We start from the raw sequence: 16,527 nt of genomic DNA on the forward strand, positions 1-16,527 counted from the left end.
TTTTGATAAATTAACACATAATTGGACCCGACGTGATCGTTCCTTGGCTTTATATGGTTCGATCCGTCCTCCATGCATCGGAAAGCTCGTGATCTGAACTTCTTGAAAATGCCATTTATGGAGAAATTCGCAAGTTCTCCAAGAACTTCGAGGTCATATGGTCGCATTCGTTTAGAAAAATACAATTCCTTGTGGTTTTCCACGGCCAGATTTGTGAAAACTGACTAATGTTGGAAAGCTTTTGATAAATACGATCCAAGTCCACCCTCTAACCAAATCTTCACGAAGCTTGATCCGAGGTCAAAACCGGGTCAAACTTTTAAAAACATTTGGTTAGGTATAATTTACATGATAAATTCTATAACAAATTGCTTACGGTTCCAAACAAATATCCACAGGGGATCATTTTCAGAGACATTGATTACCCCTAGCATAGTCATCTCCAAGGGACAAGAGAAAACAAAAATGCTGTGTTTAGCCAAAATGTTGGGAAATCCATAATGCTGTGAACAAGCACAAAAAATTGAAAGGCGGGGTCGCGTTCTTAAAACTGCTCATGTCTCGGAAGAGTTATCTGCAGTGGAATCGCTATCTTCGTGGCCATAGACATGACCCATCTTCGCACGCTTTGTCTCCAGATATCTTCTGTTCTCCATGGTGAGAGGCGTCAATAACGGCACCCGACCAACTATGGCCAAACCATAGCCTTTGAGACCTACATACTTGGCAGGATTGTTTGTCATCAACCTCATCGTGTGTACACCTATATCCCGTAAAATCTGCAGTGATTTGGTCAGGGATTTGGTCACCGGTCAACAACTCATACATCGCAATGAAAGAGGGGAAAAGAAACGGGTGCAAAAAGAAATAGACCGAACTAGAGAAAAGGGATATGCAGTTTTAACAAAGCATACGGGACAGCAGAGACTGCTTTTGCAACAAAGAGAGACCTTTCAAGCACATCAGCCGGTGTTATCTGTAGTTTTATTGTACTTTAAAGCATTAAGACAAAATTAGAAGTCTGGTGCGAGTTCAAAATCAAGAAGCTTGTACCTCTTCCATAAACAAGTTTGAACGTCGACCTCACCTGATCTGGCGAAGCCGACATGGCTAGAGCCAACGTGTGATTCGCGTGTGCACTTATGATACATTGCAGGGGATGGGATTAAGTACACTGAACAGAGAGCAAACAAAATATAGGATACTCCGAACGTGCGAATAATGCGACAACATCCAAGTTACATTAGAAATAAATATGCAGGCCCAATGTGATGGCACCAGAGAGAATGGGATTTTAGCAAGTACCTGAGCACCAATGCCATATTCCCTGGAATCAACAGGTAATCCAAGTTCTTCGTTGGCTTCTACAGTGTCACGACCATCGTCTTGTAAGTTGTAAGCACGAAGCTTATGGCCCAAACCGATCCCTCTCCCTTCATGCCCACGAAGATACACCAGCACACCCCTCCCAGCAGCCTCGATTTGTTTCATAGCAAGCGCCAGCTGATTTCCACAGTCACATCTCGCCGATCCAAATATATCGCCTGTGAGACACTCGGAATGTACCCTCACAAGAATGTTGTGTCCATCTCCAATCTCACCCTAAAGGTATCAAAGTTCAAACCTCCTTATTCATTTCGACTAGATAAAGTATATACTGATTATCATAAGACATGGCATTAACAAGTAATATACTGACAGAACTGTCCAATCTGTGGTGTCATATAATAAACTTTGCTAGTCAGAAACTTGTTGCACAAAACAGGATTATCATAGCAGTTAGCTGCCGAGCGGTGATGAGAATTCATAATTACTTTTGTTGGCTTCAGAAGTATCCATTGCTTCAGTTAAATACCTTTCATCACTCTGTTGAAGAAGAACCTTTTACTCACACTTCAAGAATTTTTGGAAACAACAAGAGCATACAACTAACCAGGTCTATTACAACTGAAAGGCTTCTGCCATATGCCGACTTAATCATGTATGTTTAATACTTACAACCTTAGTGAAACATCCTTATCAAAAGTCAAGTGTTAAAATTGATGACCACGTGACAATTTCTAGTACTAAACAGCACGTAGAAACTTCTTACAAGTTTGAAAACTTAGAGTTCATTTTCGCTTGAGTTGGTGTTCCACGTAACTACTGAACTATTGTGAAAAATTGAGAATTTGCTAACCAACCAGGAGATAAACCTCCTCCATATAAACGAACACATTATGTTTGATTTATATAGTAAAGAATGAGAACAAAATTGTCTTGAAGGGAAATGTTGTCCTTCCCCCAACCCCATGAAAATAATTATGATAACTCATTATATTGAAAAGCACATGCAGCATTATCTAGTCCAAAGCTCCCATCATTTTGTGGTGTGTTTACTCGATAGGCTATATTTGTATTGATTGCAGGTATTATTTTAAGACGACTAGATTGTGACTAGTCTTTTGGTTTCTCTTCTCTCAAAACCCCCGAGTACCACCCGCCTGTTTTTCCTCATTTCGATATATTTTACCTCCTTTGCTTCCGTCACCACTAAGGGATTGGTTCATCAATGAAATTCACAATTAAATGAACATCTTTGCAGGCGTGGATGGTCTTACAAACCCAACAATAGAAATAGAGTATTTTCAATCTTCTGGAGTTCTTATATTCCTCCCACTCCACAGGCATAACATCTACTGTCGCATATAGATTATACTGAGAAAGTCAAATCAAGTAGAAAAAAGCGTTAAGTACAGAACAAGAAGATCAGTAATTCGGAACTTCCAACTACAGGTACTCTGAAATTTGAAGCAAGAGAAGAAGCATCTTTTATCTTCTTCATTTTTCTCGTTTCATTACATCCAAGGAAGTGTAGTGGTTACGACCTACTTTGAAGATATATTACATAAAGCAGATGACCAGCCCTTGTCCAGAATAAATTAAACAGACAGTCGAAGCATACAGCTAATGTTATCCCATGTATCTACATCCTGACATAGACCAATTAAATGAAAGTTACTAAGGATACACAAATAAATATCTTTCCAGCAACCTGCTAAAAATTGTTGAACCAAAGTAATACAGCACCTTCGAGTTGTCGAAAGAAAACTTGCTATCTTCTGTCTTTGAAAGTTTTGTAAACCATGTAAGTGATGGCAACCACAAAAATAAATCACACATCATAACAAGCCTTAAAGGGGAAAGAACAGAGTCACGAACTATTTGAGTAAGCTGTTGCATCTCATATATCAATTGAAAGTCGAAACACTGGGCAAACTGAGAGATCATTCCTGCATCATTCATCTGGTACCAGTTTAATAGTAACTTATTGAAATATTCTTCAGTTCTTCTGCAATGGCACTTACTTTAACCATGGCAATATGCTCAACCCCATCAAGCAGTGATCTATAACAGAAGGCCATGAAAGGCCCCCACATCGTGGGTATAGGGGCAACACCAGCCTGCTCCACCAACTTATCCCTTTTTCTTCTATATCTGCCATAAAAAAAGCAGAAAACAAATTTTATCGCACTGGATTATTTGTATCAAAGAACACATATACTAACAGAAAAACCATATGCATGCCACACTGGAAACACGATGATGGAAATGTCACATCTTCCGAGTTCCAATAGCATCTCACATCACCAGACCTCAGTGAGAATCTAATTGCCAGATTGGCAAAATATGGAAATGTCCCTTCACAAGATTCGCCTAAGGAGCGTGAGTTGAGGCCTAATACCTATTACATTGATGAGTTTGAGTAGTGCAATACCTAACACTTTAATAATATATTTTTTATTATAATTTTAATCTAAGCGTTAACTAATATAAAAACCTCATCTATCATTTAATAATTATTCATAATGAAATTTAATTATATAATACATTTTTACTTAAGCATAAATATTATTTGTTGCGTAACTAATAGAATGATTGAACTAATAATTGTACCACAATTTGAGCATCAATTAATGTGATTTCAATTTTTGAAAATATAAATTACCGTACCTAACAGGGAGCAACTGAAATTATGCTGATTATTACATTATGAATAATTTCTCCAATCTAGCTTAACTCTTCCAATGTACTTCTAATAACTCGAACACTTCTAACAGCTCCATAAAGCCACAATGCTTCTTGATCCTAATGCATAACATAGCTTAGATCTAACAGGAAAAAATGCATGAGATTCCAAATGAAATCTAAACAATGAATTATCCACAGATGAAGCAAAAAGACAAAAAAAAAAAAAAGTAATTTGCATTTAATTCCAGGAGATATACAATCAAATATCAGATGACACGAGCACAGGGTACCACAATGCTTCTTGATCCTAATGCATAACATAGCTTAGATCTAACAGGAAAAAATGCATGAGATTCCAAATGAAATCTAAACAATGAATTATCCACAGATGAAGCAAAAAGACAAAAAAAAAAAAGTAATTTGCATTTAATTTCAGGAGATATACAATCAAATATCAGATGACACGAGCACAGGGTACCACTAATAGCAATCTAGATCGCTGAATTTGACAAGTCATAGTTTTGTGGACATCTGACTTACAGAGGAAGCCTCAATTGGGATTTTGTACAGAAGACAAACAAGATATACAGGTGTTTAGTTGCTTGATTGTGGAAATTCCACAGGGGAAATCAACTCTCAGATTGGATGCTCAGAAAGGAGATTCACCATTTTACAATAAATGGCTGAAAATGACCACTCTGACGGCGATTGAAGACTGTCTCGGCCAAAACCAAAGGGACAAAGCACTTAAAAAGGGAAAAATTGAGCATGCAATAAGGTGCAAAAGTACCTGATCAAATCAGCAATTGAAATTATTTTTCGGTTTAAGCAATAAGGGTGGCAAAAGTACCTGATCAAATCAGCAATTGAAATTATTTTCAAGTTCTCTTTCAGCGCAAATTGTCGAAGCTTTGGTAATCTGGCCATAGAACCATCATCATCCACTATCTCACATAAAACTCCAATAGGCTCCAATCCAGCCAACATCGCCAGATCAAGAGAAGCTTCTGTATGCCCAGCTCTTTTGAGAACCCCTCCTTCTCTATATTTCAGAGGGAAAACATGGCCAGGTCGATTAAAATCTTCAGGTTTTGAATCTTTCGATGCAAGAGACAATATAGTCCTGGCTCTATCATGAGCTGAGACACCAGTAGTTGTCCCGCGTCTTGCGTCCTTATATGAAAAGATGACTGACTCAGATCTCACAGTTAATCAAGTAACCGTCCATGAGAAGACACTGCTGAAATATTAGAAATTTACAAACTTGTTCCTTCAGTCAACTACAACAGCAAAAGGAAAAATGCAGCCTATAGTTAATTTCGTGCTAACGCCCTCAGCAGGACGATGCATTCTCTCCTGGAAACTTCAATCTCCTTTCTAGCATGTATCCAACTACAAAATTCTCTCACACGAACCAAACTTTTGCCTAAAAAACCATGTGCACAATTATCAGCAATTACATCGTGCTCGATATAAAGACCGATTTTCATAAAGCGGCTAAAATGATTATTCAGAAAAGACGTCGAACAGCATCCATTGACATCTAATATGGTATTGAGTAACTAGATAATATCATTAAGTCAATGAAAGACCTATATTCCTAACCATTGCATGATGATAAAACCTTTTGATGGCTCTCAAACTACTCGCATCCCGAACAATAAAAGCAGAAGAATCACGTCATGGATATCGCATTTACGCACAGTAAAAACCAAACTGTTCCGTAAGACCGTAAAATAAGAGAAATGAAACATCAAATGGGACGGTCATTCATGCCATCTTTTGGATTTAATTGTCTTCCAAAGCAAGAGGCCAATTTAAGCTTTTCTGTCTGGGTAAAAGCTCTTTATAAAACTTTCCCAAAAAAATATTAAATGGTAGTAGCTTGACCTAACATACATGAAGATCCATACCACTGAAATAGTAAAAGCTGTGCATAGCTTTTCCTCATTCTCCTTACGGGTCACCATCAAGGGAAGTTGCAGCCTCTCCAAGTCTTCTTCTCTCATGCTCACACATACGATACCAGTGCCATGCTTCACTATAAAGGCCATAGCTTCAGGCGTTACCAAAGATGCTGCCATTATTAAATCTCCCTCATTTTCTCTGTCTTCATCATCTACAACAATAACAAACTGCAAGAACACACAGAATTTGATACCCTTTCCCATTCCAATCTCCAAATAACAGATGAGGAGAAGAATTTTGATTGGGGAGACCAATGACAAACAGAATGATTGGTAAGGAAGCTTCAACCTTGCCTTGACGAATGTCTTCAAATGCCTCCGGAATTGAAGAAAATCCTTCTGTAGGTACATCAAGGTCATAAACATCTTCATTAGGAAAAAAATCTTGAGTAGTCGGTGTTATTTCAGCAGCAAGCGTCCCAAACGCCACACCATTGGAGTTAACATGAACCCTTTTGGGCAGCACTTGTTCATCTAATATAACATTTTGCCCTGAGGTCGCCCCATTGTTATAGGAATAGGGTAAGAGATCATCCTCCCCATAAAGTACCGCAAATGTCACTTTTCTGATAGCCCTTGATCTACAGGGTTTGCTTGGAATCCTGAAGAACACACCAGATTTGGAGAGGTATGATGTGGAAGTACTCACTCCATGCTTACAGCTATGTTGTCTGGAGAAAAGAAAGAATTAGCCATCCTTCCTCATTCGTCATAAATTGTACTTCGAATATCAAAACTGCCAACACATCGAAATTGAATTCCCATAGATTATATATAATCTTCTCCAAAACAACTGAGATTCCGAATATAAATAACCACAGCATGGTTCATAAGAGGTTATCTTCTATTTATCACAACTCACAAAGCTTATAATATAAGGGCACTCGTGAAGGAACAATAGAGGAAAGTTTGCAGTTTTCACTACAACGCTTTTCTTCGGTTCATCTGTATTCGGTGCTTTGGAACCAGTGTTCAGGCCACCAGTTAACAATACCCTTTATATGGGCGCTAACAAATCGCTCCTAATTAGGCATGCCTGGAATGAAACGCAAACTGGCCCCAAAAACATATTGATGGTCACCACAAAAGCCAAAGTTCAGTACAAATTATAAGCATAATCGTCTCTTCTTCTCCTTTTCGATCAGCCCCATTCAATTTCTAAGATAACCAATCCATCAACAAGAAGTCAAGAGCCACCTTTTCAGCTGAATGTTTATAATACTAAGGACTAGGAACTAGCTGATTCCAGATCTCAACAATTCACCTAGTTTCCATCACCCACCACGCAAAATTAAAGAATTACACGCTTAAATCTCAGCATCTTCCATCAGTATCGGCGTCAGCCCTTCATCTGGAACATCCCAACGCAAGTAAAGAATGTCGCTTCGGGAACGAAGAACAGGCACAAATTCTGAATCGCATTATTTAAAGAAAAGGGTGAGCACGACATGCCAACAGGATCAAATTTTAAAATCACCGAACTTTCCACTCTGGTTCACTGGCATGAGAGAGAGAGAGAGAGAGAGAGAGAGAGAGAGAAAGAGAGAATACTCCGAACTCGAGAACACGGAGGAATATGAGTGACGAAGGCCGAGGGAAGCCATTATCGCCCCAAAACGAGCGCGAGCGAGCGGATGGTCGGGAAAATCACCGGTCGGATATTACAGCACTTTAGCGCTCTGACAGAATTATTTTTCCTCTGGGAGTCTCGAGCAAATTATATATTTTCTCGGTACTGTGATTCTTAAGATAATCCAAATGAATCGAATCATAAATAGCGAGAAAGTGATGTCAATTTTCCCTGAAAATTCAGAACGTCGTCGCCATCTACAAACAAGATGGTTCCTATGAGAGTACAGTTCATCTTCATTGTTTTATCCTAAGTGGTGTCGATAGAGAAATTTTGAATTTTCTTTAGTCTCAAATTTTAATTCCATAAGTTCATATGTTAATTACTTAATCTCTTGGTGTTTGGACCATTTTTCATCAGTAATTTATCATAATTTGTGAAATTCGATGTACAAAATTTATCATTCAAGTTGAAGCATTGAGAATATTTGTTATTTCGCCCCCATGAATCTGAGTACATGGGTGCAACACGCTTTAAGAAAAATCAAGTAGTAAAAAGCGTAAATTGTATCGTGCATTTCCACGTCGACTAGTGTTCGGACACATTTACGTTGAGATAACCTAAACAATTCGTATTAATTTAGAATTGAGAATCATATTGTATGTCTACATTATACAAGTGTGCATTGGCGGATGCGTATTCAAATACCAATTGACTAGTGATTTACTTAGCCAACATGGCACAATGAATCAATTAAGGTCCATGGCCGGTTAAATTTGGAGAGGCATGTTCCATACAGGGTCAATTAGGATTGGTAGATTCTACATCATTTTTGTCATTCTCGTGTTAAGTTAAAAAGTCCAGACTTCATGGGTTCGGAACAAGGCTCGCTAGGAAACGTCGAGATTATCATCAACGCTCTCTATCGAGCTTACTGTTGATTCCTATTATAACGAAATGTGTTGACCTATTGTCCAATAATCTGGCTGCACTTGGATTGTTGCGTGCCAAGAATTCAAAGCGAGAGAAACTTGCTCCGTATAGGATATCCTAAAGAGATAGGGCATCCGTATGTATTGTGAGAAGGTGAGGAATGCATCGCTGAAACGACCCGGTCCAAAGACGGCGGGGAGTGATTGTTCGGGGCGAAGAGGCCTAAAAAAGAAACAACTTCTAGTAGACTTCTAGGATGGCGAAGGAGGCAAGAAGGAGCCAAATTGTGCACCAAATAGAGTGAGAGCGTTCTTGGATAATATATGTAAAACTGGAATTAACTTATAAGATAAGCCTTTTGACATGAAGACAAGTTTGGTATTGGGAATCTGATGGCAAGTGTGCTTGGGTAAGAGCACGATTTATACGTGTGACCTCCTTTCTTCTTCTTCTTCTTTTGTCGGTGCTTAATTGTATGCCAAAGGACAAATCGTGAGATCCGGTTGTTGAGATGTATGTGTGAATTACGTTGGCAAAGTCCCTCCTCGGAGAATTGGTATGACGTGAAACTGCTAATATATCCAAATTGACCCATAACTCAATAACTTAAGATTTTAAGTGAAAGTAGGTCCAATTGAATATATTAACAAGCTTGGACTTGGCTTTCCCTTGGCGATTTCCCCGGATGAAGGTAATTAGAATTATATCGTTGTTGGTTTTCGGGCAGGTGGGTGTTGTGGTGTAGCAACGTGGGCCCGACAGTAAAGTTGGGCATTGGAGATTCAAGTCGAAATAAGTTGATGCATAAGAAAACTTGAATTAAAGGTGGAGCAAACCCTTACACCAGAGCTCATGCGAAAAGGGGTGATTGTTAAGATGCAAGTGTGAGATGTGTTAAAAAAGTCTCACATCGAAAAATTGACATAGAGTAGTGTGGAGCATTTAATATATCCAAGTTGGCCCATAACTCAATGGTTTAAACATTTGAGTGAATGTGGGTCCAATCGAATACGTTAACGAGTTCGGACTTGGGCCCTTCTTAGCAATCTCCCTGGATGAAGATATCAAATGTTAACTGCACGCTCCCAACATCGGCATATGATAGATCAAAATGAACAATAATGTCAATGAGTAGCTCACGGCAGACTTTTAGGATGGCAAAAGGGTCAATATTGTACCAAATTACGCGCCAAAAAGAGGGAGAGAGCGCTTCACAATTATATATAAATGTGCATTTTGACGTAACAACATCATTTGTCATTGAAATTTTGATATCAAGCGTGCCCACGTAAAAGCACCACCCATTAAAAGACAAAACAATGAAACTAGATAGAGGCTAGTAGACAGTGCCCGAAGTGAATTAATCCAAGTTGCTTCCCAACTTTAATTTTTTGTGTTTTGGGTCAGATTTGCTGCTGCCTGCCGATTGATCAGGAATATAATTTGATCGCGCATTGATAATGTCTTGTGGTCAGGAATTTGAGACACTATTATTCACCCAATGGACCTAAGAGACACCCACGATAATTTTAATTGGGTCCTCAACTTGTTCATGAGTTCTTGTTTTGACTTATCCATAGTCCATTGCTTAGTTCTCATGATCCATCACAAGAGGAAACAAAACATTAGCATATCGCATCATATTCAATTTCAATTTGCATCCGTATACTACTCGAATTCCCGGTCCACAACCGAACCCCTCTCTCGATCTTACTCTCCTCGTGTCATGCCCAGTCGAAGTGATTCGCGCCATCATGTACCCGAAAATTCATATCGCTTCGTCGGCCCATGCCGTTAGGTGTTCCCTCCATTCGTCTCTCTCTAATCTGTAGTTCCATCCACCGAAAGAAGGTTGGGATCCGTCAGTTCCACTGATCGGGGCAGTACCATTGCAGCGTCGGAGCCTGCTCGTCGGAGAAGAAGTTGCAGTCCTCCTCGCCGCCGAGGAAATTGTGCTCCTCCATCTTCACGTACTGACTCTGGTGGTGGTGGTGGTGGTGGTGATGAGGAGGCTGAGGCTGAGGCTGGTACACTCTCTGGAACTGGAAGCCGAAGCAACCCCCAAAGGAAGATGGCGGCGGTGGCGGTGGGGAGGCGGAAGAGGATGACGACCCGATGAATGTCAAGAAGCCGCTGTGGCTCTGGACGGCGGGGTTCGGGCTGCTGCTGCTGGTCGCGGCATTCTCTTCGTTCACGATCGCGCTCGAGTCGCTGTCGGACGACCCGTCCTTAAGCCCGCCATTGTTGAAGCTTAGCTCGCGAGGGGGAGGAGCAGCGACCGGAGGGGGAGGAGGGGCTTTGGTTTCGTCGCCGGCGTCCGTGGCCCGGATCTTGTCGGAGTCGTGGCCAGGCATGATGACCTCTTCTTTGACGGAGAGGTTGCTCTCGGGGTTGTCTTCTTCTTCGTTGAGCTTGGATTTCAGTTCCTGTATCTGCGGCAAAAATCGATTTACAAATATTAACTAACGAATTGGTATGACAGACCATAAATTTGACAATTACAGGATCATATTCAGCCAAAAAATTGGGCAGAATTCATCAAAGTTATCCATTCTTTGACATTGGATTCCAATTCCTTAATATTAGAACAACACTCTAAATCAATTAGGGAAATTACGCAAATATAATTGCTAGAGAGATTTTTCTAAAGGCGTCGCGACATTTATCATGACATAATACAGATCGTTTAGAAATAACTTTCGGGTACCGTGTTATTTCGCGATTACACGATATGTTTCATTTCATTCACGATTAAAGAGCCTTCATCAAAATCCAAGTCACGTCAATTAAGTTTCTATTACCTTCATTCTAGGAACATCACAAGATATATAATCACGTGAGGACAATTTCACCATACCATGGTAAATAATTTCACTGATCTACGATCATACCCAACATATGACGTCATCACGTCATTCGCAATTGACCCATGCACAGTACGGTGTTTGACTGTTTTCTTACCTCCTTGCGAAGGGCCTCGTTGTCGTGCTTGAGAGCGTCGTGGTTGAGCTTGAGAGCTTCGTAATTGGACTTGAGCACGCCGTAGTCTCTCTCCAGCTGCTTCGTCTTCCACCGCGCACGGCGGTTCTGGAACCACACGGCCACCTGCCGCGGCTGCAGCCCCAGCTCCTGGGCCAGCTTCACCTTCCTCTCCGGCTCGAGCTTGTTCTCGACCTCGAAGTTCTTCTCCAAGGCCTTGACCTGGTCGATGCTCAGCCTCCTCTTCTTCTCGCCGGCCACGTGCCCGGCGGCCTGGTCCTCCACACAGCCTTCCTCGTCGAGGCCCAGCTCCAACATGGACTGCAGGTCCCTGCTGTTGTAGATGGGGTTGCTGTTTCTCGGACTGTGTTGCAATTCCTCTGGATCGAGATAAAACGCAGAAAAGATTGGTGGGTTAGGCTCAAGATTGAAACCCGGAAATGAGTCCGCAAGTGGGTTGAAATAGGATTGGAAACTGTTCTTTCTTCTTGCTTTCTTTTGGGTCGGGAAAGAAGGAAGAAGATGCTGGTGTTTGGGACAGTGCTGTAGTTCCGCCGAATCAGTTCAAATCAAGCGAATAAGCACAAAAGTTTTGTGAGTTGGACTGAGATCGAAAACCCAGAAAAGAAGGGGGCGTGAAGGTCTTGAAGTTGAATCAAAACTGGTCTTTTTACTTGCTTCTTTTTTGTTCTTTTGTCTGGAAAGAAAAGAAAACAACAAAAATTCTGGTCTTTTGAGGCACATGGGGGTGGGAATAATTGGTATTCCACGCGAGATCGATGAAGTTGAAAAGGTGTAGGAGCAGGACCAGAAGAGCATGTACTGTCGCATGGGTCTATCACTTTATGCAAAACTAGCATTGCTAATGCTTGTGAATCTTGTGAAAAAATAAAGAAAGAGCGAGTTCCAAAAACAAAAAGGATGGATTTTTAAGTTAATTTAAGAAGTTGAACCTGAAGGTGGGCAGATGGACATCAGAGCACCCAACGAATCTGAGCTGCCAAGTCTCTTCATGTCTGGAAAAAGTTGGACTGTGACTTTCTCTCAAACAGAGAGACCTTATATCAGATCAAGTAAAGATCGAGCTTGCTCTTTTACTTTTTGACTCTTTTCGTGTTTGCCAGGGGTTTCTTTCTTCTTCTTGGTTTGGCACTTTCAGTGCAAGTTCATGACACTCGAGTGGAGAATTTTAAAGCAAGGTTTCTCTTGCGTCTTACTTAAAAGCAGCCATGGAAGCAGAGTGCCTATGTCTGAAGCAAGACCAGCTTGTGCAGTTCTGTACACAGATGCACAGCCACTTCTCTCTCCTTTCCTCTCCCCCATCTCTCTCTCTCTCCCCAAACTCTCCTCCTCGTGAACCCATCAAAGCCAAAAATGATGATGATGATGAAGAAGAAGGAGAAGGAGAATGCATGAGCACGGCCGAAGAAAATTCATGCACAGGGACAAGAACAAACTCCACAAGCAAAGACCAACCCAACCCAGAAAAGAAGTCGCCAATCACCAATGGCTTGCACTGATTTGATGCTCTCTCTTTCTTTCTCTCTCTCTACATCATCATTACCCAATCAATTTTGCAAGAAGTTTTTCAACACTGCACAGTCTTGGGCTGCAGTTCCTGTGATAGGTGGGAAAGAGGAGAGAGAGTATGAAGGTAAGAGAAACCAGGAACGGGTTTTGGAGTGAGAGATTGGAAGATCAGAGAAGCAATTTCACTGGCCAGCTGGTGGTCACGCACTTTCTCTCTGTTTAAATAAACCAGCTTTGAGTCGGGCACTCGGGTTAGAATCTGACTGGGGTTAAGTGCCAAGGATTGCATTTTGAGCAAAATGAAATGAACCCAAAATTCAAGCCAAATGCAACTCTCTGCCAACCGGGAATAGCCGGTCGTACTGGCTTTCGGGGGAGATATTTTGGAGCTGATGAGGTGATACTTAGGGCCAGCATGAAATCACTTCTGAAATTCCATTTCTCTGCCAGAACTCTATCTTACAGAGAAATATATTTGATAAAAACCCGATCGAAGTAGAAATCCGTTTGGTAAAAAAATTGACTTCTGATATGATTTTTCACTTACGGCAAGATTTTCCACTTCTAATAGGATTTTTGGCCAATTTTGAGAAGTAAAAAGTTTTAACTTCTCGACTCCAGAATCACTTCTTGGACCACACCCGCCTCCGCCGACCACCGTTGCTGCAACCGTCAGTTGCCGACCATAGCCGTTGCCGGCCACCGCCCACCCACCGCCGCCGGCTGCCATGCATGCGCCCAGGCCACCGACCGCCCCGCCGCCGCCCCGGGACCACTGCGCCGCCAGTTGACCATCTGCCGCCGCCGACTATCACCACCGCCGTTGACCATCGCCGCTGAAAATTTTGTTAATGATGTTTCAAAAGTATAAATTTTCAACCGTTACCAAACGAATTTTTCTGATAAAAAATCAATCTGGAGCAGAAGTAGAAAAATCAAATTCTAATTTTGAGGATAAGTAAATAAATCAACTTCTGATCAAAAGTTGATTTCTCGGAGAGAAGTGTTTCCATGCGCACCCTTAGTCAACCTTATCAAAAATGGAGGAAAATTAGATAAAACTCCAAGAAATTTGAGGGCCGTACACTTTTCCAAATTTACCTCATAAATTTTAGTTTTATTACGGCGAATTAACCCTACATTTTTCTTTGAAATATTTCAAATAAAAACTTAAATTGCCCTCATTATTTTAAGAATGGCATGACTAAGGGCATTCTTATCATTTAATATTTTGATTATTTTTTTCTTTTTCCCTTTTCCTCCCTTGGGCCATCAGCAGAGGTTGCCAAACTCGGGAGCGGGTCGCCGGGGAGGGGAGAGAAAAAAGAAAAAAAAGAGAGGACAACATAAAAAAATAAATTAAAGGGTAAAAACACTCTTCGGCCATACCCTTCTTTGAAATTATGATGGCACTTTAAACTCTTATTTGAAATAAAATCTATTTTAGATCTTTTTTGTAAAAAATGATGGCACTTTAGATCCTTACGTGGAATTTTCCAATGTTCTTTTTTACTTTAGCATGTCCAAGGCGCATGACTTATAAAGAACAAAATCGTGAATCTATTTTGTCATCTTATTCGTCAAGGGAAATCTCTCTATATTACATATTTTTTTTTCGATTAAATCTCTCTTTTACTTTAACTACCATAAAAAAAATCATATTGAAAAACGGGGGAGAAAACTAAATTAACCAAAATATTAATATTGCACAAAAAAAAAACTTAAAACTGTTAAAGATTTATGGAACTATAAATAGAACTCCAAGAGATGCTATAAGAAAAAGAAACCCGATTAAGGCGAAAGAGGGATTAATAACAAAAAGGCCAAATAACAAAAATTGAATACTCATTATGTTTTTTTTTAAATGTGAATCAATACAACAAAATGGTTGATTAGTAAAACAATATCTGAAAATCACCTTAGCTTTCGATTAATCATTTTCTTTTATAAGTTCTCGGAATAATTTTGCGTTATTTATTTTTTTCACTTTTTTGCAGAAATCAAAGGCAAAAGAGATATTTTATCAAAAATAATATTTCACATTTGCCTCTTAAAAATTTATGTGCATTGCACATACCGTAATAAAATGAAGTGGTAACATGTAACGGGTCAAAAGTATAAGGGCAAACATGTCTAACCCCCGACATTTCATAGGAGTTTCATGTAATTTCCCCTCAAAGTGAACTATATTTTCCTTAAATCGTTGTTGGACAAATCTTCATTTAGTAGAAATGTACCAATTTAGTTAGGTATAATAATGGATCTTATATTAAAACAATCTTGACAAACTTAGGATGTATATGGAATTCGTATCAATTCTTAAAAAAATGCAAAAATTTTAGTTTTTGTTGAGATACTATTATCAATACGTTGTTAATGATTGTAAAAGGTACTTAAAACAACATGAAAGTAAAATTTCAAATAAGACAAATCACCTTAGGACCATTTATACGTTCGCATCAATCTCTTTAGACTTAAATGTACATTGCAAAGTTGGTACTACGCTTGTAATAACTCGAAACTAAACGCCCGATTCAATTGAAATCGAGAGGTTGGTTGAGTAACGGAGTACTAGAAATTTCGAGTTTTAGGAAACGTGAGGTCTCGATGCCTGCTAACAACATGGAACTTGACGATAAGGAATTAATGCCCGACAAATCATCTAATGTCAGTGTTGACGACCTGCCTAAGTATGGAAGGTGGGTGGACTTATAGAGATTTGCAATTAATGTGACTCGTAGTCTTGATTTTGGGCAAAATAAAATAGGAAATTGTTTTCTCTCCTCGCTATAAGCGCGGATTTCACATGAGCATATTCCAAGCTCGGCTCGGCTCGGCTCGGCTCGGCTCAAGCGGGTTGAGGGAAAGATCACAACGAGCGTCAGCGAATCATCGCAATCCCAAGTCGCCGTCAGTGCGATTAAATCGGCCACGCGGCGAGGGTTTGAAAACTCGGAGCGCGATGAGCTTGACTTTGGCTCGGCCTAAACCGCACGTTGTCGGGATTCCAGAACCTGTCGGCATTAAATTTTATAAGATGAAAAGCGTATTGTTAAAAAAAAAGTCTATGCAAGAAAACAACCGGATTCCATTTATCGGTCAATGAACGGATTTATGATATTCAAAAATGATGCAAGCTATGTGTTTGATTCTCTACGCTATCAAACACCAATAATTTCGCATTTAAGTAAAGCCGTTCAACTTTTTTTTCCACGCATCGGACCGACACCGAAGATGCTGACCTCGGAGCGCTCGGACAGTAGGATTTGCCCAAACTCCCGTCGGACTTGGACGCGAGACGACCGACACGCCAGCGTTAGAATACAAGCTTAGTGGCCTAGTCCGTGTGATTACGTTTTGGGCATGAGCACGGGCATATTCTCATTTCTTACCCCTGCTTTTTAGGAAATCTTAATTTGGACCTTATGAGATTTCTAGGAAGTCACATTCTGACATTCGAAACTATTGCTATGTTTATTACTTTGCATTTTGATTTTTTCCGGCAATTGCATTTTTCCGAACTGGTTTCTTTGGAAA

General features: G+C 40.2%; 2 protein-coding genes and 1 long non-coding RNA gene across 3 annotated transcripts; 1 reads left to right on the plus strand and 2 right to left on the minus strand.

Moving 5' to 3' along the window:
• Window positions 1-214: 214 nt before the first annotated feature.
• Window positions 215-7,732, minus strand: LOC115738938 (bifunctional riboflavin biosynthesis protein RIBA 1, chloroplastic). Its single transcript, XM_030671752.2, has 8 exons — window positions 7,717-7,732; window positions 7,530-7,669; window positions 6,268-6,649; window positions 5,925-6,146; window positions 4,862-5,184; window positions 3,348-3,477; window positions 1,306-1,602; window positions 215-779 (listed from the first exon to the last, which is right to left on the minus strand). Exons 2-8 carry the CDS (start codon window positions 7,580-7,582, stop codon window positions 555-557), a joined length of 1,632 nt encoding a protein of 543 aa, XP_030527612.2. The 5' UTR covers window positions 7,583-7,669; window positions 7,717-7,732; the 3' UTR covers window positions 215-554.
• Window positions 7,733-9,877: 2,145 nt separating this feature from the next.
• LOC115738940 (homeobox-leucine zipper protein ATHB-6-like) lies at window positions 9,878-13,198 on the minus strand. The gene is made up of 3 exons (XM_030671754.2): window positions 12,414-13,198; window positions 11,443-11,840; window positions 9,878-10,913 (listed from the first exon to the last, which is right to left on the minus strand). Exons 1-3 carry the CDS (start codon window positions 12,472-12,474, stop codon window positions 10,344-10,346), a joined length of 1,029 nt encoding a protein of 342 aa, XP_030527614.2. The 5' UTR covers window positions 12,475-13,198; the 3' UTR covers window positions 9,878-10,343.
• Window positions 11,835-12,354, plus strand: LOC125315374. Its single transcript, XR_007198612.1, has 2 exons — window positions 11,835-12,155; window positions 12,199-12,354. It is a non-coding gene; the product is annotated as an uncharacterized LOC125315374 (long non-coding RNA).
• Window positions 13,199-16,527: the final 3,329 nt, after the last annotated feature.

Source organism: Rhodamnia argentea, chromosome 1, assembly GCF_020921035.1.
Source record: "Rhodamnia argentea isolate NSW1041297 chromosome 1, ASM2092103v1, whole genome shotgun sequence".
In the NCBI taxonomy this organism is placed as follows: domain Eukaryota; kingdom Viridiplantae; phylum Streptophyta; class Magnoliopsida; order Myrtales; family Myrtaceae; genus Rhodamnia; species Rhodamnia argentea.

Bases quoted from the DNA above. Each gene is read 5' to 3' on its own strand.
- LOC115738940 (XM_030671754.2), bottom strand. From the start codon at position 12,474: ATGAAGAGACTTGGCAGCTCAGATTCGTTGGGTGCTCTGATGTCCATC. The intron at 11,841-12,413 runs GTTCAACTTCTT...ATCTCGATCCAG, and splicing joins GTCCATCTGCCCACCTTCAG to AGGAATTGCAACACAGTCCG. The intron at 10,914-11,442 runs GTAAGAAAACAG...TTTTTGCCGCAG, and splicing joins ACGAGGCCCTTCGCAAGGAG to ATACAGGAACTGAAATCCAA.
- LOC115738938 (XM_030671752.2), bottom strand. From the start codon at position 7,582: ATGGCTTCCCTCGGCCTTCGTCACTCATATTCCTCCGTGTTCTCGAGT. The intron at 6,650-7,529 runs GTATTCTCTCTT...TCTTTTCTCCAG, and splicing joins TCCGTGTTCTCGAGTTCGGA to ACAACATAGCTGTAAGCATG. The intron at 6,147-6,267 runs GTTGAAGCTTCC...GTGTTCTTGCAG, and splicing joins AAGACATTCGTCAAGGCAAG to TTTGTTATTGTTGTAGATGA.